This window comes from Lutra lutra, chromosome 2 (genome assembly GCF_902655055.1).
Source record: "Lutra lutra chromosome 2, mLutLut1.2, whole genome shotgun sequence".
NCBI lineage: Eukaryota > Metazoa > Chordata > Mammalia > Carnivora > Mustelidae > Lutra > Lutra lutra.
Genome location: NC_062279.1, coordinates 17,082,091 through 17,108,754, shown reverse-complemented (window position 1 = coordinate 17,108,754; position 26,664 = coordinate 17,082,091). Strand labels below are relative to the sequence as shown.

The following is a 26,664-nucleotide window of genomic DNA, read 5'->3' as shown; positions in this document are numbered from 1 at the left end:
CCCGTCGTCTTTTCCGTAGTTCTCGCCTTGCTGGCTCGCCGTGGAAACCTCACCAGGTCTCTGTGCACCCATAAGACCGGCTGCTTTCTGGGTGCTCTGCAGAGCAGTCCCCACGTCAAGCTCGGGAACGTTTCCAGTTTCTAGCCCCTTTCCCATACTGGAAACCCTGCCCAGAGCCATAGTTTGGGGGACGGGGGGTGGGGAGGCTGGGGAGGACGAGGGAGACCCGGAATGAGCAGGCCTGGGGTAGCTTCTTACACCGGCAGGAGTGAAATGACTCTTTCGACCTTGGGTCACGTGTACTCTAGACTTCTGGAAAGTCCTGAACGGCAGAGTCACTAATGGCTTTAGGACGGTCTCCTTTTCCCGACTCCTTCGCAGCCCGGGTAGCACGCTTGGCCGGCTCCATTGCAGCTTTGACAGGTGATAAAAGCGTGCTGAGATCACTGCTCCGGAGCCCAGACTGGTGACTATCGACTGAGATGATTTTTCTCTCCGCTGAGACGCTCCCTCCCGTGTTTGCTGTTACTTTAATGGATCGCTTCCTGATCCATTCGCAGCCCCGGGCGCTTGCCCTTCAGTCTGGGAAACTGCAGCTTGACCTCAATGGAATCCGATTCGGACCAGTCCGTTGGCCACACGACTGGCTTTCTTTCCCCTAGAAAATAAGTCAGTGTAAGCAGCTGCTGCGAATGTTCTAGTTGGCATCTGCATGGAGTTTAACTTTAATCAGGATACTCCAGGCTGTGCCACTTCCATTCTCGGCATTTTTGACATCTTCAATGCCCCGCGGGCACAGCGGCCGCCCCATGCTGGCGGGCGGGGCACGGTGTGTTTGTCGGTAGGGATGACACTGATAAACAGGTCCTGCCGTGGCGCGGCCATGTCCTCCCGAAGGCTCTGCAGTGGGTTTTCACGGGATGTGTCCTGCCGGTTCTCTTTCTTCTTCTGTCCCTCAGTGGGCCACTTGTGCGGTTTGGGGCAGGAAATCCCCACTGTTCCCGTTGGAAGGACATCAGAGCGTCCCGGCAGAGCCCAGGCCCGACAGGGAGCAGATGCTGCTGCTTTTTTTCCCACTTTGTATTCCCCGGTCCCTTGCTTGGCGTTCGGGGACCGGAAGCCACAGGTTATTGAAAGCATGAGAGTAATTTGACTTCTGGCTCTGCGGGGGGCTCGGGCTCGTTCAGTGTTTTGATTCTGATTTGAAAGCCGCTGTTTGGTGACCGCTAACTCTTCCCTTATTCTTTTCTTGCAGATGAGCTCACAGTGCCTGCACTTTACCCCAGTAGCCCTGAAGTGTGGGCCCCGTACCCTCTGTACCCAGCGGAGTTAGCGCCTGCTCTACCTCCTCCTGCTTTCACCTACCCCGCTTCACTGCATGCCCAGGTAATTGATGCCCATCGGCCACGACGCCACTCACTCCACCCCCGGTCCTCTCCAGCCCGGTTCCCCGGAGCACACCGTACAACTAACACCTGTCCGGCTAACAGACCCCCTTCCGGAGATTAATGATTCCCCTCTAAATCAAGCTGACACTCCTCCGGGACTCGAGGACCGTCTGCCAGCAATGATATCACCCACTGCCTGATGTTTGCCCCAAATGACACCTCTCTCTTCCCTAATGATCTCACCCTCATACCACACACGAGAGACGGGGCGCAGGTCCCACCCCCACCCCCAAGCCCCCAGCCAGCCCAAAGGCGTCCCCAGAACGTAGTCGCGCCTGCCTGGTTGTGCAGAAGGGGTTGCCAAGGGAGGCGAGTTGCTTGCCGGAGTCTGTCCGTATGTATACGTGTGTGTGTGCAGAGATCTCTGCTCCCGTGTCCTAGGAGAGCTAGCGGCCAGAGGGGAAAGGTGGAAGCTTCCAGGAGGACCGTGTGCTAGCTTGCAGATGTTACGGGAAGGGTGAAGGGTTCCTTTTTTCACCTTTAGAAAAGGAGGTACAGTGTAGTGTGGAGAACGTAATTCCAGGTCAAGGCGAAGGTCTCTCTTTGGACCCACTTCCCTTCTTAGTTAAATAAACGTCCTCGTTTCTTCACAAAGATTACTACGTACGTACCAACCGTCCCTCTCCCCTTGAAAACAAATGTGGCTGTCACTTTTGCTCTTAGCGCAGGCAGTAGTAATGAAGTAAGGTGAGGATTCAGGGTGACGGCAGGCAGCGCCTAAGAGAACACGTAGATGGCATTCGTTTTAGCTCACGTGTAACTCCTCTAGAAGCAGGGGCGCCTGGTTTCGGAAACACTGTTGGCCTGGACAGACAGGTGGGGGGTTTGTTTGTTTCGCTTAGTGTTTATTTACAAGGGTGGACGAAATACACAGCTTCCCAGAGAACTTCTCCTTCTGACCGAGAACTCTTCCATGTTGCACGGAGCCCACGGTGTCGTCTAAAGCATGGACAGACAGCCCCTAGCTTCTGTCCTCGCAGCCGCGGGGTCGGGCGTGGCGCTGGCTGCGTAGACGTCTGGCCGTCTGGGCCAAGCTCTCGGGGCTGTGTGCACATGCGCATGGCCCAGCCTCCCAGGCACCATGTGGGCAAACTACGAAGACAGCGCCTTGGTGCCTGGACCCCCCGAAGTGGTGACCCTCGGTGTTGGCAGAAGGAGGTAGAAAGCTGTGCCAGGAGCGAGGGAAAGGTAGATGATAGTGGTGAGTGCAGCTAGCAGCCCTGGGATTCGGAGCTGGAGGGCCCAGGGTCCAAATCAGCTGTGCTTTCGCTTTCCCTTCCCTTCCCCTTGCTGCTGCTTCCCCCTCAGTCCTCATCAGCACTCTGTCTCCTCACAGGGCAGGGGAGGGAGAGGGGATAAAACACAACCTGTGGCTATCTTCTGCTGAGTCGTCTAAATGTTTGCAGTGGCCTTGAGGAGAACTTTGTAGATGATGGGGAGTGACTCAGAGAGGCCTCCTCTGATTGTGGGTCTGCCCCCACCGTCGGTGGATATGTCTTCACTGCTCTTCCTAGAGTGCCTAAGTGTAGATAAACTGACAGTTGAGGTGAATGTTCCTAATGCCATGGAAAGTGCCATGTGTGCAGAGTACTCTGAGTATCCGTGGCTTTGTTAATCGGCCGCAGAGCCTTGTACCATTGCCCTGGGAAAGCCAGAATGGACAGTGGCCAGAAAAGACTGGGAATGATGGCTCTGGGGCCTTACTAACATCCGGGTAACTTGCGCAGGCTTCATGTAACGGATGTAATCCAGAGTATATCTGGGGGTGTGTGGGAGAAGGAACTGAAGAGTTTTAAGAGATTAGGAAGCCCATGCCCATCGTGAGAGAGGTTAGAGGTAGTGCCAAGATTAGATGGACTCAACCATTTGACCTAGTGGGATGTGCTGCCCGTGGCGGCACCCTCCCCTGGGAGCTCTTCCTTGATCCTGAGACTTTCCCAACCTGGAATCCACTTGACTCCGCCACGTCGGTCCTCAAGTTGGTGGAACTTTCATCTGAAATCAGTGAGATCCTTGTGCTCAACCCCAGAACTTGTTTGGAGTCATTCTCAGTGCAAGCTTGGGTTCTGTGTCCTAAAGGCCCATGAACAGATACAGTTGTTTAAATGTCTTTGTCCAAGATGAGAATCCTAGAATGAACTGGTAGAGGCTTTACCGATCCAGCAGGTCTGGCCCATTTTACAGTTGAGGAGAGAGACTGGAGAAGATGGAGAGTTCTTGAAAGTCGCGAGTGGCTCTGCCATGACCGGAGCCAGGTCACCTGACTCCCAGGCCTTGCTCTTTTCACGCCTCAGTGCTGGCTCACCAAAGACTTACTCTCTGTTGGAATTTTGGAAAGGCCTCACTCCACTGACTCCCTGGATCTTTCTTCTCTAAGTAGATGAGAAGCCGGTAAGAAGAGACGTGGAGGCAAAGACAAGGGAATCAGAACTTAACCTTCACCCAAAGGGCCCGAGAGAAATTCTTATTAACTGGAGGTAGAGCAGTGGGGAAGACAAAAATGAAGCGTTCCCTTAGTGGATGATTCCAGTTCTGTTTGGAGATCTTACTGTATGTCTTTGGAGAAGCTTTTATATTATTTTGCTTTTCTTAGCAATGTTGTGCTCTGTTTTGAGACTTGGATTTTTTTTTTCTTCTAGTGTTTCTCTCCTGAGGCAAAGCCCAACACACCTGTCTTTTGTCCACTTCTCCAGCAAATTAGATTTGTCTCTGGGAATGTGTTTGTAACATACCAGCCTACTGCAGACCAGCAGAGGGAGCTCCCATGCTGAATTTGCTTGTTAGCTATCCCCCCCCCCCCCCCCCCCCCCCCCCGTTTTGCAAAAATTATTTCTTGGTAACATTTGAGAGATTTCAATAAAAATTTTAATCAGAGCAAAAATGATCTCAAGCAGACTTCAGCGTTTTGTTTTCATGGTGATGCGAGTTTGGAGCTAAGAGGTTATCTCTGACTGAGATCTCGGCGGAATCGGGCCCGTGACACTGAGCACACACCACGTAGGAGAAGGCCTCAGAGCATCAGGCGGCGACCTGGCCTAGAGCCAAGGCCCCAGTGCTGCTTCTGGTCTCTTCTTGGGCTCCCGAGCCATCAAGAGCTGCATGTCGGGAGATTCTCTGCCTCGCATCCGTGGCTTGGCTCCGCCAGGAGGTCTTGCTTCAGCAGGGATCGTGTGTCTGGCTGTCGGAAGCCTGTTGGAATCGAGGAAGTGTGTTCTCTGGTCTGTCCACCCTGATCCAGAGGAAGGAGGACCCAAGGGGCGGGAACTGTCATTGGCGATCAGGAGTCACATGTTCTGCTTCCGCGCCGGCTCCCGCCTGTGGTCTGGCATCTCCACCTTTAGACTGAAGATGGCTGCTTAATGGCCACATCCCAGTTTTGAGGCGTCACCGCGTAAGGTGATGGGACTGTGGGCTGCGGTCCCGCCGCGTCCTCAGTGGACGTGAAGAACATCTTGATGCAGCAAACAACGGAGTTCTGAGAAGATCGTTGACATTTGTAGACATGATCTTCCTGTTTGTTTTCAAGGTCACCGGTGTTTGAAATTTATTAAATATATTCTGAAAGTCACTGCGAACAGGAGGGCAGGTTTCGTCCACGGCTTTTAGGAAAGTTCTGCCCTCAAGCCCATACCGCACCTCCACCGTGTCGCCCTCACACAGCTCAGCCTTTTCCGTCCCCGGGGTGTTTTGCTCGGTGCCGTCATTCCGTCTTGTTGCTGACGGGGCAGAGAGAAAGCCAACAAAGTGCACTGTTCTCATTACATTCTAGATACAGAATAGCGTTTACCCTTGACCAGAGCCACCTTGTTGGGCCAGAAGCTCGCCCAGGTAAGTAGGACTGAGAGAGCAACTCCCAGGTACCTGCTCCTCCTCCAGAGGCCTCACTGGTCCTGAGTCACGGCAGATCTCCAGGCCTGCTCCGCGGCTCACGGCTGGAACCCGTCACCTGCTCATCCGCAGAAGGTTCTAAAATCGGAGCACAGACTTCCCAGGGCGGGATGTGCCCCTTGGGAGGTGCCTTGTGACACACTGGACAAATTATAAAGGTTAAACCCAAACTCAGTACAAAAATGGACCATAGGAAAAGTGACCCAGACACACAGGGAAGGAAGAGAGATCACAGGGGGAGAGAAAGGCCAGGGGAAGTGTGTGGCCGCCCGCCTGCCAGAGCCAGGCGTTTTCTCAGCAAGAGGCAACTGCGAACTGAACCATTACACTTTTTTATAAAAACGAATCTCATGAAGCGTCTCCTCTGTCACTGACTATGTCCTGTGGAGAATACTGAGATGAGACACAGGAGATCTGGTTTGGCACGGGGTGTCACTCAAACGCACGGCCCAGGGAGGCCCAGGAGAGGCAGGGAGCAGGCCAGGTGGGAGTGTGGCCTCGGGGGAGCCTCCAGAGGGGGAGAACCTGAGGCCGCTTCAGGTTTCAGCAGTGTTGTAGGGTGGCTGGTCCTACAGCGGGAGCCGTGACCAAGGCCCATGGGTGGGGCGTCGGCACCCCAGTGGCTGGCGTCTCTCGAAGGGAAGGGAAGAATTGGGAGATTCAGGGCGTTGGCCTCCTGGCCTGCGGGACCACCTCCTACCACCTGAGACCTGGTCCTCCGGGCCTGGCCTTCTCCAGCGGCCGCGGGCTCCCTGCAGCCCGGGGCTTGTGATTATCTGGGAGAGCAGAGCTTTGAGGGGCTGCAGAGGTTGCCTTTGGGGGCTGATCAGCCCAAGGCTTTATTTATTTATTTATTTTTTAAGATTTTATTTATTTATTAGAGAGAGAGAGAGGGAGAGCGAGCACAGGCAGACGGAGTGGCAGGCAGAGGCAGAGGGCGAAGCAGGCTCCCTGCTGAGCAAGGAGCCTGATGTGGGACTCGATCCCAGGACTCTGGGATCATGACCTGAGCCGAAGGCAGCCACTCAACCAACTGAGCCACCCAGGCATCCCAGCCCAAGGCTTTAAATTGTTTTTAGACATCAATGAAACTGGATCCTCTGATAATGTGCCTTTCCCTTTAAACCTTCCACTCTGTGAAGGTCAGTCAGTGAAGGGGACCTGCCCCTGGGTGCTCTCTCTCCTGAATGTGCTAGCCTCATCTAGCTCCTGATTTTGTTCAGCTTTCTGGTCTAGGAGCCTCTGGCTTACCTCCCACACGAGGCCAGGCTGGGGCAGGCCGGCCAGGCATTGTGTTCCCAGCGCCAGCCTCCTCTGAGCTCTGGGCCTGTGTCTGCCACTTTGAAGGGAGCACAGAGCTCCCTGTCCTTTCACAGACCACGTCGGGGCTGTTTCTGGTCCTGCCGCAGGAGGCCCGGCCTGTGCCGGAACTCGAGTTCTTCAGGAGGGCTGAGCCTGGCAGGAGCACAAGGTTGGACGTGCAGACTGTGGAGCTACCTGGTCAGACACTAGCTCTGCCATGGGCGAGCTGTGTGACCTCGATGGAACAAGTGCCTTGCTTAACCTCTCTGGGCTTCAGTAAAGTGGGCCTAAGAATCCCTCATGTAGAACAAGAGTGCCTGGGGGCGCCCGGATGGCTCAGTCAGTGAAGCATCTTCCTTCGGCTCAGATCAGGATCCCAGGGTCCTAGGATAGAGCCCCGCCTCGGGCTCCCTGCTTAGCGGGGAGCCTGCTTCTCCCTCTGACCCTCCCCTGTCTGGTGCTTTCTCTCTCACACTTTCTTTCCCAAGTAAGTAACTGAGATCTTTGAACAAGAGAGCCAGGCACATAGTAAGCGCTTCATAAATGTTAGTTTTTTAAAGGAGCATGTGCATTTTCAACAAGGAGAAGGAAACGCAGGACTAGCTCCCCACCAGGCTGTGATCATTCGAACGCTCCAGGCATCCAGCAGTGTCTTGACCACACTGAGGCAGCCACAGAGTCCTCGTGGCTGTGGCCAGATGGAAGGCCAGAGGTTGAAAAGAATAAATGGACAGGTGAGAAAGGCGAGGCATCTGGGGACAGCCACCAGTGACGGCACCCACCCTCCATCCAGCAGCGAGGTCTCCGCAGCCTGTGCCAGCGCCGGGAGGACTCGTCCCCAGAGGAAGTCCGTACCCCCACCCCCTACCCCACCCCACAGCAGGCCCGGACACGCCTGTCAGGAGAAAAACCTCTCCCTGACAGGAAGTAGATCAAGAGTGGGAAACAGCTGAATTCCCAGAGAGCGAGTGGTTCCTGTGTGTTGCTTCAGTCAAACCCGTTGTCCCTGAACTTTCCAGCTGCTGCCTTATCTTGCTTTCCTATCAGAGAAACTGGAGAAGAGAAAGACCCATGGGTCATCCGGCCCAGTCCTCCCTGGACTCTGTGGCTCATTCTTCCCACAGTCCCTCCGTTAGAGTCCTGCCTGGCCTTGTTTCCAAGTGGCAGTGTCGCCTCGTGTGCCTTGGGAAGTTACTCTCCATAGTTCTCTGGCCAGACCCCAGAGGATCTCACCCTGGCCAAGCAGATGGCCTCCTGTTTACCTTCTCTGTCCTCCTCATCCCCTCCTCTGCTGTTCGGTGTCTGGAGAACTCGGGAGCCCTTAGTGAGGCCGTGAGAGCCGTAAACATTCGGCCCGTCCTCACGGGCCTCCTCAGAAGCTGTCTTGAGATCCTTCCGCCAGGATGCCTGGGGATGGTGCGCTCCTTTGGCCAGAGCTGCTGCTCCCACCGAGCCTCCGGCTTCACCACAGCAGGCAGCTTGCAGCGGCAGCTGTCCAGAAACCTGAGCGGCCCCTGGTGCTGTGGCCACCCTGGCCGTGGTTGGGGATCCCAGCAAGACTCTCCTCAAATTCACCGTTGCCATGACGGAGAGAGCAGCTCCAAGTGGGCCTCTTCCTGGCTGGGGGGTGGGGGGTGGGGGGCCAGGTTTCCTTCACTTGGGGCACCGTCTTTCAGGTCTCTGAGGCACGTTTCATTTTGTCCTTTGTAAGGCTAAACGTCCCAGGGCCTGTGACTTTTAGCCCCCCAGCCTCATTCGCAACGAGATCTCTTCCCTGAGTCCGTGAGCCCACCTCATCCTTGAGATTATCAGCAAAAAGGTGGTCGGACCGTCCCACTAGGATGGTGCAGGGGGTCTGGTATGGAATCAGGACTCGTTTTAAAATCAAATAGGCGGGCGCCTGGGTGGCTCAGTGGGTTAAGCCGCCGCCTTCGGCTCAGGTCATGATCTCAGGGTCCTGGGATCGAGGCCCGCGTCGGGCTCTCTGCTCAGCAGGGAGCCTGCTTCCCTCTCTCTCTCTCTCTCTGCCTGCCTCTCCGTCTACTTGTGATCTCTCTCTGTCAAATAAATAAATAAAATCTTTAAAAAAAAATTTAAAAAAAAAAACAGGCCAGTTTTAATGACCATTTCCACCCACTGGTGGAAACTTTAAGCAAGTTTATTTTAACCCTCGCTGAAGCTCAGTTTCCTCATCTCTAGGTAGGAAGAATGAATATCTACTTGATGGGGTCATGCTGAGGGAAGGAGTACAGTCCTTGTCCCGGAGTCGTCATTATTAACCTTAGCTCTTCTGTTTCCTTCTTTTTGTTAGAACTTGATCTCTCATGGCCCAGAGTTCCTGAGCCCTCCCTTTGTAGCATTAGAAGAAGTTAGGGTAGAGGGACTCGAGACCAGCACCCCACCAAGAGAACCCTGAGGGCCCAGGGCAAGAGGGGCAGCATGTGGCCATGGTGTGTGCCGATGCGAGGCTGTGGTTCGGCCAGCTGGCCGTCCGCCCAGGGCTGGGCCTCCTTTCCTAGGAATGGGCAGCCAGATACCATCCGAAAGTATGTGAATTCTAAGTGCCTTGGAAACAAAACCCAGGCTGCAGCAGAGAACGTTTAGAAAAACAAAATGGCGCCTTCATAAAAAGAAAGTGAACTTCTTGAAGAAAACCAATTCTGACGGGGGATAAAAGGCAAATCGACTCCGAATGGGATCATGTTTTATTCAGGATTTGTGCTGCCGGTGGGGAAGGCCAGCGCTCGGTGACAGGATGGGAAATTGGGCCACCCCAACTTCAAGCTTCATGCACTCTGCCATGAAGTACTTCTCGCTTCACTGGGCTCGGCTCCTGGGGACCTCTAATGGCCCTTGATAGCAAACATAGCTAAAAATTAACAGACTGACGGAATTAAATATGGATGACAAGCAGCACCGTGGACTTGACCTGACACAGGATGTTACACGCCTGGGTGCCCTCGGCCCGAGTGGCGTCTTGAGTGAGCTTCTGGGGTGTCTGAGCACATTTCGCATGCCCGTTTGAAGGCAAGAATCTGGCTTGTGCTTAGGACAGACAGGGAAGGAGTCTAAAAGCCCAGGAGAGAAAATGATCCCCGAAGGCTTACGGTTAATTAAGCCCAGCCTTGACTGGTCTTAGCAGGAGGTGTTCGCAGGGGTCTAGACCTTGTCACTGCCTGGGCTCGGGCCCCAGCCGTGTCCCACCGTCCGGACAGGGAGATCTTGGGGGTCATGCGGCCGGGCTGGAGCGTAACCTCCTTGAGCCAGGACTAACTTGCTCGCTCCCTTCCTGGGAGTTGGGGTAGGTCAGAAGGCCGACTTAACCTTTGGAGCAATTCTCATAGATCTTGACATTTTGCCTAGATGATGGCAACTTGTTTAATTGCCCTAGGCAAGGGTATTAGATGCCGGACAAAGGAAAGAATGGGATTGCATTTTGTGCCCTCCGCATCTGCTGAGAGAGAGGATGGGCCAGCCGTTGGCGGAGGGGAGGGGAGGGGGTGGAGTTTCCTTTAGAGCGGTCCTCGGTGGGCCTCATTTCATCGAACAAATTCCTGAAAAGTGTCTGCCAGTTTTGGTGAACACTGTATTAGATAGGGCAGGGGTGCTATTTTAAAGAACCCTGTGATTAGTCCCATAAAGAAGATCATCTCCTGGATTGCAGACCAGTCGAGTCTCTGGGGTGAGTCTGGAGTTTCTTGGACCACAGTGTGCTCCTGGCTTGCCAGCCTCTCCTTAACCTAGAGCCCTTTGGCAAGGTTTGCTGTAGGCCCTGACGTGCTTTCTTTGGTGCTGCTGCTCGGAGTGGACCCTTGGGCCTGGAGTGAGCGGGCCAGACACGGTTATAACTGCAGAACGTGTGAGGGGCTGGCTGCTGCTGTCGCAGTGTTGGGAGAGCCCCAGCGGGGTAGTCGGCGCTCCTTCTCGGGCACCGTGTGGGACCCTGGATATCCGTGCCTAGAAAAGGAGAGCGCGGCTCTGGACAGCTGGTCCTGAGGAAATCCGTATTCAGGTACAGCACGTGCTGTACGAGCTTTGTTAAGAGCTAGAAACTTGGATGCCATATTGGCACGCTTTGGCCTCCCGGACCCACCAAAAGTCACCCCCGGAAGGGGCCTTCCTCTCAAGCATTTCTTAGCAACTGTCGGCAAACGTAATGAAAAGATTCTGTGGGCAGATAAATTTGGGGAACCCAGGGTTAAAGCAAGTCAGACGTGTTTCTTCATGGTGGAACTTCTGGAGTCTTTAATGTGTATCTCGATTCCGCGGAAAGGGCAGAGACTGCATTCTCTCTGGCTTGACCCCAGAGTATCTCTAGACAGCGTGCGTCCAGCCACACTTTGGAAACCTCACCCAGGAGCAGTCTCTCTCAAACTTGGACTTGTACATCATCTCCTGAAGGGCTTATGACATGCAGGCACTGGGGTTTCTCTCCCAGAGCTTTCTGCATTTCTGACAAGTTCCCAGGTGACGCTGGTGGGCCAGGGGCCACACTCTGAGAATCACTGGTCGCTCTTTACACTGAGGCAGGCACCTGGTAGGCTCCTCTGCTGCTTCTAAGGCGGGTGCGGTGAGGCCAGGCAGTCGCTAGGAGGGAGGGGTGGGGAGTAGAGCACAGGTCCGTAGTCTCGCTGCTTGCTCTGTGCTGCGCTGCTCACAGGCCCTGCTGAAGGGCTGAGGGCCCCACTCTAGAGACCGGTCAGGGTCTTCGTGCTGCGGCACCATGATTGGGAATGTGAATTCTGTGTCTGCTTTAATCCTCTGGGCCTTAGCTTTCCTCATCTGTAAGCAAGGAAGGAGGGGAGGACAGAAATGACTTCGTCACGGATACTTACTACTTTCCCTAGCATTCCATTTTATTTTTGCCCTGGGCTGTTTTTGTTTCTGGGGGTTCTCCTCTCCTGTCCGAGCTCTCTCACACGTGTCGCAGGAGCTGGAACCATCCGTGCTATGGCCCTGGAGACCTCAGTGTCACTTTGCGGGGCCGCTGTGTTTCCAAGAGCATTCCCAAAGTGTGACGGTGGAACCCCGAACAGTGTGGGCCCTGGATAGTGAACCGGAGTGGTCATGACTCAGCGTTACCGAGTTTGAGGGGAGGCGGGCCCAGGGTCTTCCGGGCTGCTTATGGGCTCGCAGGCCCCTGTGCGTGCAGTGGTGTGCTTAGCCGCCAGGCAGCGTGAGCAGCGGTGCTGGTGTGGGTCACAGACATCGGGAGAGGTTCTGCTAGGGACCTGAGAAGCCCCCAGGATGGTAGGCAGGGTTGTGAGTGTGCTGTTGGTGTGTGTCGCTGTGTGCCAGCTCACGTGCATTTTTCTACAGACAGGACCCTGTCTTACACAGAAGCTGCATAGACCTACCCCTGCTGCATCGTGTCTGGAGAGGGAGTCAGGGAAGCCCAGGTTTCCCCAGCGTTGATGACGCACGGAAGCAGCCCCTAGGCAGTGGGCAGGAATGGCCACCGGTGACCTGGAGCCAGAAACCACAGCAGAGCAGGCAGCCCAAGTGGGGGTCCATCCCCCCACTTCTGGAGGACGGCAGTAGTTAGCACAAAATAGATTGTTCACTGGACTGGCTGCGGCAACTCCGTGTAGCCCACGAGCTCTGCTGCTCTGCTCTGCTGCACAGGAATGGGGGAGCAGCTCAGCCTGGGCCCTGGGGGGAGGCACTGCCCCCTGCTGGCAAGTGGGTGCCACTGCACCCCTCAGACCTGCAAGAGGCTGCGCTATGCGGGTTTGGAGGTCTGTGGAATGCGGTGAGAAGAGCCACCCTGTTGGCAGCGGCAGTGGTGTCCGAGCCATGGAGCACAGAGTGATGAATTTCAGGGCCTCTGTTGACTCCATCACCGCATCCTCCCCGAGAATCAGCCAGCGGGCCATCTTCAGCTCGGTGAGCTGAGTTCAACTCCTCCCAGACCCACAGCCCAGAGTCAGCCTGCTTGTCGCCCCGGAGTGCTCAGGTGTTCTAGGCCGGGCTGCCTCCAGGGCTCCGGGTGCGAGGACGGGCAGGGGGAAGAGGCCAGCATGCACCGGAGGTCGGCTGAGGCTGGGGTGGTGTGTGGGAGATGAAGGGCTTCCTTCTCGCAGTCACCGTCACCAAAAGTCATGCCATCCACTGCGCCCCCACCCCCCTGGTCAGCCCCTCCTATTCCTGTGTCTCTGAAACACCAACATGTCTTGGCCTCGTGGGGCTCAGCGCCTCAGCCCTACACCCGGGCATCACCAGTCGCCACCACCACGCTCCCTCCGACTCCAGTGCACACAGACCCATCCCCTCCCGCTGTGTGTTTCGGTTCCCAGCCCCCCACCTGCCATGGGGCTGTGCCCCATCCCCTCCGTTACCACCTGGCTCAGGAAGGCAGCTCCAAGTCTGCCCTTTGCTTAGTGAGCAAGTGGACTCAGATGCACAAAGCCATAAGCCACGGGTAGGTATGAAATTTTTGTCTTTCTCTCACTGACCTCCTCCTCCCACACCCCTGTACTCCTCCCTCCCTTGTCCTTCCCATCCTCCCACACTTCCCTCCTTTATTTCTCTTCTTTATTCTGCATACACTCCTGAATTCCCAAGAGGACATGTTTTTAGCCTTCATCCCCGTAATTGCTATTGAGGGTTGAAAACGACTCTGGCCCTGCCTTAGATGAACTTCAGTACCTGCTGCTGGCTCCCGAGGAATACAGCTTTGCCCTCTCACAATGTGGGGGACCCCTCAAGCTGGTGATCTGATTTCTAGGTGGTCCCCAGAAGTTCTCCCATGAATAGCTGGCCCAAGGGGTTCTCTGAGCCGGATTCCTGGTATGGGGAGAAGCTCAAAAAGCATCTTTGGTCTTTTTAAGTCTTCGTTTCCCAAGTAGTTGAGGCCCCAAGTTGGGATCGAGTCCCCCAGTGTGGCCCCTCACCCTGTGTTGAGAGCCAGAGAGGAAGAAGGCCCATGGGGCAGAAGGAAATGCTGAGGACTCCTGCGTGTGGCCCACGACCAACGGCCGGGATCCTGTGTGAGCTCTGTCTGGGGACCCGCTCCTAGACAAGTCACGAGAGCTAGTGGAGCCGGGGCCTGGATCCTGACCCCACTGGGCTCTGTGCCCGTGGGATGTCACTCAGAATACCTGGATCTCAATTGATTTCCCTACCTGTAAAATGTTAGAAGAGGCAGGGGGTGTCATCAGCCCCCCAGAGCACCCCTGCCCCCCAGTTCTGGGGTTGCCTTGCAGGTTTCAGGCCCCCTGCATGTCCACATCTGCCAGACGCTGCTGTATCTGTTATGCTCTGGAGATCTGAGTAAGGTGCCGTGTGAAAAGGGGGTTCTCCAGCAAAATCTGTTTTATTAAACCATCGAAGTAGATTTATCAGGGTAAAATTCCTTCCAGCAGTGCATTCTATTCTAGAATTTGGGCCAGACCCAGGTCAAAGATCCGTCCTTCTCCCGCCACCCTGGGGAGGAAGCCCCTCTCCACAGAGCCATCCAGCCCTCCTGAGCGTCTCCCGGCTTTCATGTAATCGCTCTCCCTGCCCCCCCCCCCCCCCCCCCCCCCCCCGCCCAGCTGCCTGTGTTGCTCCCCGGCTTTACAGGGAGGCCTTCCCTCCTCCAGGGAAACAGGAGCAGGAGCAGTGGTAAATGGCCATTCCTTGCTTCTGGCCAAAGGCTGCGGGGCAGAACTGACACTCCCGACAGACGGACATTTGTTAAGGCCAAAATGCGCTTGCCCTCGGGTTTGTTTCTTTGCATTTTCCTCAGCGCAGGACCGGGAACGTTCTGCCAGGTGGACAAAGCATCACTCAGTCTATTTGTTTCGTTGCCCGCCTTCCGCTTGGAAACCTCATGGAAAAGCTGGGGCTGCAGGTCCTTCTCAGCAGAGTGAGCAGAGGGCTTGGGGTACTACATACCCCACAGAGCCGAGAAGCCAGAACCCCTTTTTTAAAACGACAAGAGCAGAATCTCAAAGACGTCCTGGCCAGCTTGCTGGCACGGATGGGTGGCGAACTGTCGCTCCTCTGTGGGAGCAGACACGCGCCTGCGCAGCCCGGGAGGCAACACGAGCCGCAGCCTTGGCCGGGAGGGTGGGAGCCGCTGGGTCCGCTGTGCCCGTGAGCGCGGCCCCGTGTGCCCTAGGGGGACGCGGAAGACCTCTGGGGCCGCTGCACCGCTTGTCCTCGGCCCCTGGGGGCAAGTGGGCCCCATCTGGGAACAGCGACGGGGCGGCCGCGAGCCCTGGTTCACCGCCTTCTCCGCACGTGTCTTTGCAGATGCGCTGGCTCCCTCCGTCCGAGGCTACTTCTCAGGGCTGGAAGTCCCGTCAGTTCTGCTGAATACCACGTGAGTACGCGCGCCCGACGGCCCCGTGCGCCGCGCACGTCCGCCGGGGGAGCGGCGGCTCTTCCCGGAGAGTCTCCCGGGGCCTGAGACCCCGAATCGCGGTCTTGTGCGTCACAGAGCAGTGGCCGGCGCGGCTTCCGTGCGGGGCGGTGGGGGGCGGGTTGGACACGGGGTGACACGGCAGCGCCGGTGCCGCCGAGCGGGGTCTGTGCGCATGCGCGCGGTGAGCTTGGGTGAGTTGGCGCTGCCGTGAAGGCAGGCGGTGTGCCGGGGCGCGCAGGCTTGCTTTCCTTCGAGGGTCTGGTCCAGGAAACCCTAATCTTGGCGCCCTTTTATTTGAGGCCTAACCTTGCTTTAGGGAACTACCGACTCAATTTTTTTTTCTGTAAATAATTTTTTTTTTAAAGATTGTATTTATTTGTCAGAGAGAGAAATCACAAGTAGGCAGAGAGGCAGGCAGACAGAGAGAGAGGAGGAAGCAGGCTCCCTGCTGAGCAGAGAGCCTGATGCGGGGCTTGATCCCAGGACCCTCGATCCCAGGACCCTGAGATCATGACCTGAGCTGAAGGCAGAAGCCCAACCCACTGAGCCACCCAGGTGCCCCTTCTGTAAATAATTTGTATGAAATTACAAACGCTGCATTTAACTGGGTATCTTGACCGAATTTCTGTTAAAGCACTGTTACTCTGAACGCTGATACGGGGTGTCCGTTACGGGCATCTGCCCTCAAGAAAAGTCCCTGAGATGTCACACTTCGACAGTCTCTGGTTTCTGGTGCTATTACTTCTTGACAACCCAGGAAGAAAAGTGAGAGTAGGGAGACACTGGACCTTCATACATTTAGAAATGCTAGAATTATGTACATACCTATACAGGATGATCTTTTGAAGGACTTGCGTGAGAAAAACTGGCCTCTGGTTAGGGTCAGGTCCACCTTCAGTGGGGAACAATTTCTGACCGTTCACAGGGGACAGACATACCGGGAAGCAGGAGCTGCCAAGCCGGCCTCAGACAGGGCAGTGCCCTCCTAGTGAGGAGGAAGGAGAGCACTGAATAGGATTTTCAAAGAGTTCTGGAATTTGTTGTCCACAGGCAAGCAAGCTGCCCTGCTGACCTGAAGTCTTGCTTGGGGGGGTCGTGACACCTTCATTTCAGTTTCCAGGGTGACAGCTGAGCGGGGACTTCATTGGCTGAAGTCTTTACCGCCGCACTTGTAGAGAGCTCGGCCGGAAAGCCGGCGTCCTTATTCTGGAGGAAGGGCCTCACCACACGGGAGCATTGGTGGTGGGCATCAGGGCGGCCCCGCAGCAGACCCACCCCCCAACTGGTCAGGATTCTTGCTCTGCCAGTGGGGTAATGAATAAGTTGAGGGATATTTCTTCGCTTGCTCAACTCCAGTAACTTAGAATCGTACCTCTTCCTAAGTGGCCAGAGCAACGCTAGTCCTTGGGGATGACTGGAGGCAGAGTACGTAAACGTTGCCAAGGTCAAAAAGAACACCTTTTTTTTTTTTTTTTTTTTTGCTTGTTTTTTACCAAAAGATTCTTGGGACCCTTATTATAACACGAGCATCATAAATCTGTAAGATTAGGGAACTCAAGGATGCAACATTCCTCAAACTCATTGGAGACAGGGGAGCCCTCTCTTTCACAGACGCTCAGGAGACTGCTGTTTCACATAGAGCACATTTTGGGAAACCTGCCCCTAATCTCTTACCCAGAACCTAAACCAGTGACACCCACTTACAGAGATCTCTGGGCCAATGGTCATTATGTTAGAGTTACCACCAATCTATTTATAATGAGGCAAAAAATTAGGACAGTGTAGTAGATTTTTTTTATGCTGCTTATATTTGCCCCTTATTCTGAAATTATGTTGTATGTGTGTTCACGTACGCATTTTACATGAAGTGGTAGTATCTGTGAATGGCAATTGCATTTTAAATGTAGCTTCTTAGGGAAAAAGTCAGTCCATGGTAGATACTGAAAGTAGTTAAAATATTTTACTATTTTGTGAAATGTGAAAGTTTGCTGTTCAGGGGGTTTCTCTTCCTGGAAATAAAATTTGTAAGCTTTGAGGTATATTCTAGGGTCCATTATGTCCAGGACTCCCAAGTCCATGTACCATATCCATATGCCCATAATTAATTTTTAAAATGACCTGTCCCTAGCGCTCTGTTCCTTGTGCACAAAAGCCTTAGTCATTTCGTCATGAGGGACCCTGCCCCCGTTACCCAGGGCAAGGTGGGTGCAGCACTGTCATTTGGCTCCAGAAGGCACTGATCGGTCACGTGCTCCCCTGCCCCCAGGACTGTGCATCATCTGTCCGTTCTGAGAGGCTGCTAGGTGTTCACCCAGAGGGACCCAGGACTGGGTAACTGAGAATTCTGAAGCTCACGAAGGAGCTGACGGGTTGGGGGCAGACCTGGCATTCAGCCTAAGCAGGAAGTTGAGGCAGTTGATGAAACCGGAAGAGAGGTCAGCAGGGCGCAGCCCTGAGGCTCACACAGCCATGGAGTCAGCGGAGGACGAGCAGCCTGTGGAAAACAGAGTAGCCCGCAGGCGCCGGGGAGGGCTGGAGCCTGGAAGGCCAGTGGTGAGCTGCTGGGGTCGGTAGTAGTAGGTGGTGTAGGAAGGTTGAGTCAGATGAGAGGATGTGTCCAAACCTGGCAGTGGCAGTTGGCCGAGGATGGTGGTGGCATAAGGGCTTGAGGAAGGATTTTTTTAAGCATTTATATAGGCCCGAAGGGAAGGCATGATCATGAAGCAGCTGCACTGTGTGTGTCCAGCCAGTAAGATCCTGCCCTTTGTTTCTCTCCGCTCACCCGAGTTGTTCCAGATCATCCTTCCCCACAGACCTATCCACCAGAGACCTAGAGGCAGCAATAGCTACCAAAGAAGGCCTAGCGGTTTCCCCCTTGGCAAGTATGGTTTGTGAAGCTGCCAGACCTGTATGAAGGCGGAGTATCTTCTGTGGGCGCATGGGCAAAACTGGTCTTTCAGAAAGGCCAAATGTAGGATAGGTAAGGCCAGCGACATCACTGTTCCACATGACCTTCGTGTTTGTTGCAGGGGCGGGGGGTCCTTCTTCTGTGGGAAGGTGGCACTGAATAGAAGACAAGAGCAGGAGTGACATCAGACATGACGACTATACGCAGACCCAGACAGGCCATCACTCCCAACATGTGGAGCTCAGGGGGTGGGGGGAGGGGAAGCACCCTCCAAATCCTCCACAGTCCGGGGCCTGTTTCCTCAGGGCCCTGCAGGGGTTTTTCATTTATACACTTTGTCCTTTTCCTGGGAAATCAGGGACTAGACTAGAAAAGTAAACAAGCTCTTCATCCTTTAAGTAAACATTTTTTTTTTTTTAAAGATTTTTACTTACTTATTTGACAGAGAGATCACAAGTAGGCAGAGAGGCAGGCAGAGAGAGAGGGAAGCAGGCTCCCTGCTGAGCAGAGAGCCTGGCTCGGGACTCGATCCCAGGACCCTGAGATCACGGCCCAAGCTGAAGGCAGAGGCTTAACCCACTGAGCCACCCAGGCACCCCTAAGTAAACATATATTATATGTCCGCTATGTGCTACACAGGTGGAAAAATCTGCAGGAAGACCAGGCCTGTGCTCCTAAGGAATTCCAGTTCTAGTGGGAGGGAGTCATGGATACACATATGACAGAGAAGAGTGACTGCTCAGGACCCTCGAGGAAGGGCGTGTGAGGAAAGCCCCTCCCGAGGGGGCGGGGGTGTCGCGTTTACTGTCATCAGTGGCAGAAGGGCAGCAGAGGGGTGGGTGTCATTTGGGTTTTAATTTTTTCTGTATCCTGCTTGATGGTGTTTAGTCTGGCTACGAGCTCTGTCTGAGCATCACTAGAGTTTGGCTAACGGTCCCACTACGGGATAGACAACCCCAGATGACAGGATAATCACTGAAAACGATCCATTTCCCAGATTTGTTGACAAATCTGACAAACTTGCATGAGCAAGTTTTTAGTAACTCTTTAGAGGGAATGATGACACAGTCTGCCTTGTTGGGTATCCAAATGTAGTTAAATAAAAAAAACTGAGTGAGTTAGGAGCTGGGGCGTTCTTTGAGAACTCTGACGGGCGTTGAGAACTCTGAGAATCTCCCTGGCCTAGGACCAAGACGATGCACAGAAATTATAAGCACATGTAGTTACAGTGTCAACAAACGAGAGGAGGACACGAGAGATAATAAGACCAGACTGTAAAGCTGTGTATTCCTCATGTTTTGATTTGGGAGGACCAGCCTCGTCTGTCTCTGGCTGTGAGCACGAGGGCCTTGGGGATAGCCACTGTCCGGGGAGCAGACCAGGGAGGCCTCTGTGGGGATCTCAGGGTTCGCAGCAGTACCCTGCTTGAGTTGACCTCTTTCTCTGCAGGCAGGAGAGCGGCGTCGCCAGGCCTGAACACGCAAGAGATTAGTGGAAGAGGGCCATTGGCATCCACGTGCTGGGAGGCAGGCATCCTTCCTTGGCTCCGGGAATTCTCGAAAAAACCAGCTGGCTCAGAGGCAGTCATGCCTACCAAAGAATATTAAATATTCTTTTAATTTAAATATTTATTTAATTAATAATTTAATATTTAATTTAAATATTTAAATATTAAATATTGTAGTCACAGGTGTTTCCATTCGGTACTTGTTTTCCAGAAGGTGCTTGGAGCAAAGTTTAGCTCATCGGTGCATGTGACAGCACAGGACGCTATAGGAGAATGGCTTTTATGTCCTTGGGCTGACCAGTAGCTGTTGCTGTGGTCTGAGGCAGCTTCTGGAGGTGGATAGGTTTGGGGCGCTTCCTTTCTTTGGGGGGACTTCAGGTCCTGCACTGTTCCTTGACAGGGCTTATGAACAGTCCTGGGGGTTTGGCCCTCGGATCTTCTGTGCGGCTGCCTTGTCTCGTTGGCCAGGCGGCCTGCTGTTGCAGCGTGGCTCTGATCCGTTCCCCATGATGGACGCACGTCTGAAGACCGCATCTCCCCCAGCACACTTTGCTCCAGTCCCTTCCCCTCCAGCCTTGGTGCCAGGGAGCCCCCCGGGAGCCACACTCCACCACTAGGGTGCTTACCTTCTGACCGGGCCCGAAGCCGGTGGTCCCCGTGGGGAGCTGCCATGCCACTGGTGTGATCATTCTCACCAGCCACTGGTCATTGGCTCCACCGTGGAGGCCTTGGTCCCTTCGCCATTGACTCTCCGTTCTTTGCTTGCAGAATAGTTGACCCTTCGGGACCCAGGGAACCCCAAGAGCCAACCAGCCCTGGGGTTGGAAATGACCACACACCATTAATGGGTGATTTCTTTCTCTATTCCAGGTTCCAGGTGTGTGATGGTGGCTGCAATCTGTCTTGTGGGTATTAATGCAACCTTCAGTGGTAGCTGCTGTTCTCAAGCTGTTCTACAAAACTGGAGCATGCTGGTGAGTGGCAGTCAGAGCTGAACAGGCCCTCTGGGGAGGCAGTGTGTCCTGGGCGGGGCACGGTGATGGAGACCAGTTTGCTCGGATTATCGCACCAGCGTCCTCTGGGAGGGATCCCAGGCATCTGGGGATGGGGCCCAGCAGTCCAGGTGTTAACCGCACCCCCACCCAGATGATTCTGCTGGGCGCCCTAGGTTGAGACGCACTGGTGTGAAGCACTGCAGTCAGGGGTTTGCTTTTGATGACCTCGTCCAGCCACAGGTGCTTAAGAAAGGGCATCCTGGGAGGGCGGGGGGTGGGGGGCGGCGGGGGTTCTGCAGACTCTCTGCCCACACGGTCTGTGCCACAGCAGTGGGACAAGCTGTTCCACCGATGGGAATTTACAGAGACACTTGCGCCTTTTTTGGAAATTACCCATTTTGTTGAGAATCTTTTAGATGTGGCATGTATATTCCCCCTGACTTCATCCAGTTGTACTGAATGTAGTGTAGCCCTCTCTCAGGGACGCAGAAATGTTTTCATGAGCCTCTTTGGAAATGAGTGGTTGCCCTTGGGCATAGCTGAACGAGACAGGGCGCTCACTACCTCCTCCCTTCTGGGCTTTCCTGTTGGCTGATGATGTCAGTGATTTGCGGTTCATCAGTTTCTAGGAGGAAGTGTAGTCTCTGGCAGTGGTGTCGCATTCCCACAGGTGACCGGCCTGCTATGCAGAGGGGCTTCCAGTCGCTCTCCAAAACTTGGCCTAAAACAACAGGAGTGCTAAGGGCAGGCCCGAAGCAGTTATGTCTCAGCCCAAATAAGGTGGTGAATTTCATCCCTACAAGGGGCCAACGAAGAAAAGATGAGTCAGAAAGAGGGCAAGATTCTTGCTAAGGACAGAGAACCAGGCAGATCTAGCCAAGGAGGTCATTACCACATTTTTGGGACTTAGGTATTTCTTGCTCAGAGTAGAGCCATCCAGAGGCAGGCAAGCCGTGTGCGCCGTGTTTCACAGCCCAGCTCCTCGGCCTGGACAGGAGGCCAGCAGCCTGCCACTTGGGGTCTTTCTGCCCACTGATGTGTTTGTCACACTGACCAAACTTAGCAACAAGGAAGGTTTTTCCACATCATGTGGGGCAGCTGATGTTTATCCCACCAGTGCTACAGCCTAATCTATTAGGTTGTCTTTTTGTCCTGGTTCTTCATAGCAATGCCCACGTATGCTTACCAATGTTATCACCTGGTAAAACCTTTTTGTTTTTTAAAGGTTTTATTTATTTTATTAGAAAGCAAGCATGAGTGTGAGTCGGGGGAGGGGCAGAGGGAGAGAGAGTCTCAAGCAGACTCCGCGCGGAGCCCGAGGCGGGGCTCAATCTCACGATCCTGAGATCATGACCTGAGTTGAAATCAAGAGTCTGAGGCTTACCCGACTGAGCCACCCAGGTGCCCTATGTAGGACCCTTTTAAAGGACGAGATCTTGTTTTTTTCTTCCCCCTTCTCTGGCACACTTTAAAGACCAATTTAAACCTACCCATGTAATTTTTTGGAAGTAGGTTAGAATAATGATTTGTTTTTTAAATGTAATAAATGAACCCAAACATCAGTAATTCCAGGCAATGCAGATGAGCCCAGTAGCCAGAGCACGGGGTGACCTCATTTAGACAACAGAAGGGCCTGGTGACCTGGAGCAGGAAAGGGGTGGGAGTAGCCCTGGGACTCGGGGCAGCAGAGAGCTTGCAGGTAGCCAGCCAGCACGACCAGATGAGCCGGAGGGTGCCTTGCCACTACCTGTGTTCAGCATGGGGCTCGCCGGTTCTGGGGCCGCCCGTGGGTTACAAGAACAAGTCTGGAGGTGGCCCACTGCCGGCCAGCACTGCTCCGACCTGGACCACCAGGGGGCCGAGCCCTCTCTGGCCAGGTGTGGGAGCGGGAACCCACGCGGGGAGGTGGGCTGCTGCTGCGAGTTCCTGGGGCCCATGGGCGCCCGCGTGCAGGGGCAGGTGAGGATGTGTGTTTAGGATGCGGAGGAGGAGTTTCCAACTACAGAAGACTGGTCTCCTGAGACTAGCCTGTGAACCTTTTAAAATGTTAATGAGGCTTTTTATTACAAATTAATACCAGTATTCGGTTTTTACAGCTATAAAATGAAAACTGGTCCATGTTTATTGGGAGTTGGGTAGAGGGAACTGTTCTTTATCTGACTTTGGATAAAAATGAATACATTTAGAGAAACTCTTGGGAAAGAAATCATTAATAAATAGGCCAACTGTATGTAGTAGGAGGAGGGAAACAGAATTTTCTTACTGCTGGGAGAAGGATCCCAAAGTTAAGTGGGGGTAGAGCAGGCCCGGCCGTGTCTGGCGGTGTGCCCGTGGCAGCCAGCAGCTGTGCCCAGTCCTGAGGGCCACAGGCTGATCTTTTTGCTCAAGGACAAGGGACATGAAATGTTTCAGAACTATAGAACATTCTTTCAGACAGCAGACATTCTCTACGGTCTTACACGGGACAATGGTGACCTGCCTCTGACAAGCTTTATTTCATCTACTTCCCTCTGTCCGTTGACTGCCATTCAGGAAAGGCTGTGAGGAGAAGCTGCTCTGCAAACAGAGCCTGACCCTCTCCCACCCCGCCTCCATCCCTCCACGGTGCTCCGTGTTCCCGGATGTCTCTGTATTCTGTTTAAAATGTCCTTGTTAATACATTCCAAAGTTTGAACTCCGTTCTTAGCAAACCCCTTCCTTGTTTACAGGGACTGAAATAGCCACATTCTGACCTTCTGTTCAGTCTGGGAACATCTATGGCAATGTGGACACATTCTTTTCCCATGTGAGAATTACATATCCACAGCACAGTTATGGAAAAGCTCGGGAAACTATCAGCTCTCGTCCCCCCTTCTCTCTTCCCTCCCAAGCCTTCCTCCTCAGCCAGAATGCGCCTCGCTTCCTGCTCGAGTGTCCAGGAAGAAGGGGAGAGTCCTGGGAGGTCAGGGTCGGCTGCTAAAACCCCGGGGCAGCTGGATGCACCCTCCTTTTCCCCCCTTCACGTGCCTCTTGGGAAGGCCCCCATCAGGGCCAGAGCTGCTCTGGGAGGGTGCTGAGGGGCCCCCGGGCACAGGATCCTGGCGCTCAGCCAGGGGTGTTATCCCGACTCAGGAACCAGGTCTCAGTGCCACATGCCATTAACTGTCTGTCGCCCCCATTTCCTTTACTGACGTTCTGCTACATGCAAGTGACTGTATCTGGGGTGAAGGCAGGAGGATGTAGTCTTAGGGAGGAAAATAATCTCAGCTGATCCTTGAGGAAGCCAAACAAGGGGCCTGGACAGTGAGGACGCCCAGTGGGAGCTCTGGAAAGCCCTACAGGGGAAGAGAAGAGAAAGAAGAGAAAGAGAAAGCCCTGCAGGGGAGCGCTCACACTGGGTTCTGAGAGCACGGAGTGTGTAAGAGCAGGAGGAAGAGCTGTACCACATGTTCTTGTCCTAAGTGGATTAGGACCAGGCTTTCGAGGGCCTCGAGGGATGTGTTAGGGATTTGGGTCTCAGGGAGGCAGGAGGAAGTAGGGGGAGGGGTTTTCAGAATCTGTCAGCTGGCTGCCCACAGCAAAATGAAGAGCGGAGTCAGAAACACGTACCAGGAGAGGCGAGCCCGAGATGGTGACGGTAGGATGGGAAGTCACAGTCCTCTGAGAGAGCAGGGCTGTGTCCATGTCACCAGGGGCTGGTGGAAGGACGGAGGCAAAGGTGGAGGGTCAGGAGGGGGAGCCATGTGAAGAAGGTAAAGTCGGGAGTCTGGTTTAGAAATGGTGCCTTCGAGGTCATGGCAGAAATGTCCAGGGTGTAGCAGACAGAATCAGAGAATCAGAACCTGGCCGTGGAATCAGAAAGGCCAGGAGTAGCAACGTGTTCTTGCCCAAAGGCAGTAGTTAAGCTCTTCAGAGGAGAAAGCTGACCAGCCAGGCCCCTGGCCAGGGCTGCAAAAGACCACAGGGCCTTGGTCCCTCCTAAGCACATGGGCAGGTGCCATCACAGGTGGCCATTGTTCCTTTGCCTCTTCATTCCGTCCCTTCTCGGTCTCTGAAAGCAGTGTGGCAGCTTTGCTTTCAGACTTTGGTGTCGGGGCTGTGTCCCCACATGGAGGTTTGGCTGCTTTCCCAAGATGGCGCTCTCCAAGCCCAGCTTCTCTGACAGAGGCCTTTGGCAGCGTGCAGGCCCCTGAAGGTTCCCAGAGTCTGAGGGCTGCCGAGCGTCGTCCCCTGTGAATTGTTCCAAAGTAGGAACAGCCATAGGGGGACTGCTGTTCCTCGGAAACCGTTTCCTGGAACCAACACACAGCTTGGGCTGCTGGCTTGTGGTCAAGTTTAGGATGACGTGGGACTTGTTGCAAGCCTGACAAGCCATGAGAGTGGGGGGAAAATGTCTTGTACCCACTTTGTCTAAGCAGGTTTTCTGCTCTGCGCATTCAGAGCTGGGGGTGCTGCCTCTTCCCACTCCGGAGTGGAGGCTCCTTTGGCAGTTCAAGGGCCCATCAGGCATTTGAGGGACCATTAGGTCCTGGGCCCATTGGGAAGGTCAGCTGCTCCAGGCCACACACACCCGGTGTCCACGCTGGTTACAGGTCAGGGTGTGGCCAAAGATGAAAAGAGTGGGCCCTTCTGGCCTTGTTCACGGTGCAGCACAGATCCTGTGACATGTACCCAACCAAGATGGGTGTGTGTCATCCTGGCCCACTCTGGTTTCTCCTCCCCCTTGCGAGCGCCTGCCGAGTGACTGGTGATGCCCCTCCTGTGCTGGGCACCAGGGGAGGCAAAGCAGTCGGAAAGTGAGATTTCTAGAAGGCGTTTCTTTCCCCGGACGCTCCTGGCATGTCCAAGCTCTGCTGAGAGTGTGAGGCAGGGGAGGGGAGGGGGGGGTCCCTGAGGTGGTGTGTGCAGGCCTCCCAGAGCTTGACCTGGGAGCATCTCCAGCGCCGGGCCTCTCGGTGAGTTAAACTGATGGACTAGCACGGTGGCCACAAGCTCGAGATGGGTGCATGTTACTCGAACGTGACAGGTGAGGCTCTGAATGACCTGCTCACTGCCCTTGAAAGCGGCACCCTGGTCTCTCCCCAGGGAGATTGTTCCATGAACCGTAGCTGTGTGGTTATGATGTTGCATCTTCTGACTCGTGGCCCCTTATTTCTGCTGTCACCTGCACACAGGCTATGCCACGATCTCCTGGGTCACAGTGTGGGTGCCCCAGCGCTGCAGACCTGGCTCAGATTTCCTAAAATCATCCAGTTCAGGCTGTTGGCGAGTGTTCATAGGTTTCTCGCTTCAGGATTTCCTGCTGATTTGTGCATCTTCCCAAAGAAGTCTGACTTAGGATGGTCAGATGGGCTGTTGGTTACAGTGCTCTTTTCTTGACTGCTTCCTCCGCCACACAAACAAGCCTTTCCCTGTGGACAGTTCTAGTGTCTGTGGAGTTACTTCTGCCTAGACCTTTGTAAGACCTTTTCTACCTCCAAATTTGGGTCTAACGTGTTGGGAAGATAGCAAGAAAATGGGGACAGAGTAATAGTAGAGGTTTCACAGTGCAGCCTTTACAACAGTGAAGAAAACCGTGGGGCCACACTGGGACTCTGCAAGTGGCAAAGTCTCAGGAGGATTCGAAGCCACTTTTTTCTTTCTGGACCACAAAGCAAAACACAGGTGAACACTTCCTAGCAAGTGCGGGGGAAGGAGGTCTTGAAAAGTTTCTGGTAAGAGGGAAGTCTGTCCTGCCCGTGTCTGGGTCTACGGTGAGAACACGGCTGCTCTGGTGAGAAGTCGTGCTGTGTGTGCCTACACACCCGTGAGTGTCGGGACGCCCCCAGGGGTTTCCCGGGGGAAGGCGGACTCACCCTCACATTTGTTCTTTCTGTTTCAGGCTTGAAAACACCTTGCCCAGTTTTGGTCCCTTCAAGACTTTGCCACAGCCTCTATCACACATCTGTTTTTCTCGAAGAAACAAATATAATAAAAATGTTTTACTCTTTTACACTGTATAATTTTAAAAAATAGTGTGTTATTTGTGAACGCATGGTCTGACATTTCTGTACAGTTTGGAGATATTTTCAAACGAAACATAAAAGATATCAACAATAAAACCAAGAGAGTGAGTATTTTTATACCAAACATTTTAAGTGTGAGAGGATGGATGATCTTACACTGGGTTGGATCACAGTTTTTGTGCTTGACTTTTGAATGCTTGTAATTAAAAATATCTATTTTTTTTCCTCCAAGCTGCATGTTTGAGGCATGTTCTTAAATACTACAGAATTTCCAGAATTGTA

At 54.0% G+C, this 26,664-nt stretch overlaps 1 protein-coding gene across 4 annotated transcripts in view; it reads left to right on the top strand.

The window, feature by feature from the left end:
- The window catches only part of RBPMS (RNA binding protein, mRNA processing factor), a 170,176-nt gene extending 143,714 nt beyond the window's left edge, over positions 1 to 26,462 (top strand). For 3 of the 4 annotated variants that reach the window (XM_047715427.1, XM_047715450.1, XM_047715443.1), the window contains exons 6-7: positions 1,256 to 1,386; positions 4,088 to 4,329. In XM_047715427.1, the coding sequence (XP_047571383.1) occupies positions 1,256 to 1,386; positions 4,088 to 4,219 (263 nt within the window). In that variant the 3' untranslated portion in view covers positions 4,220 to 4,329. Of the gene's footprint in view, positions 1 to 1,255; positions 1,387 to 4,087; positions 4,330 to 14,876; positions 14,947 to 20,273; positions 20,378 to 26,258 lie in introns of those variants that run through there. The other variant, XM_047715436.1, reaches the window with a different exon arrangement.
- The last annotated feature ends 202 nt before the right edge of the window (positions 26,463 to 26,664 follow it).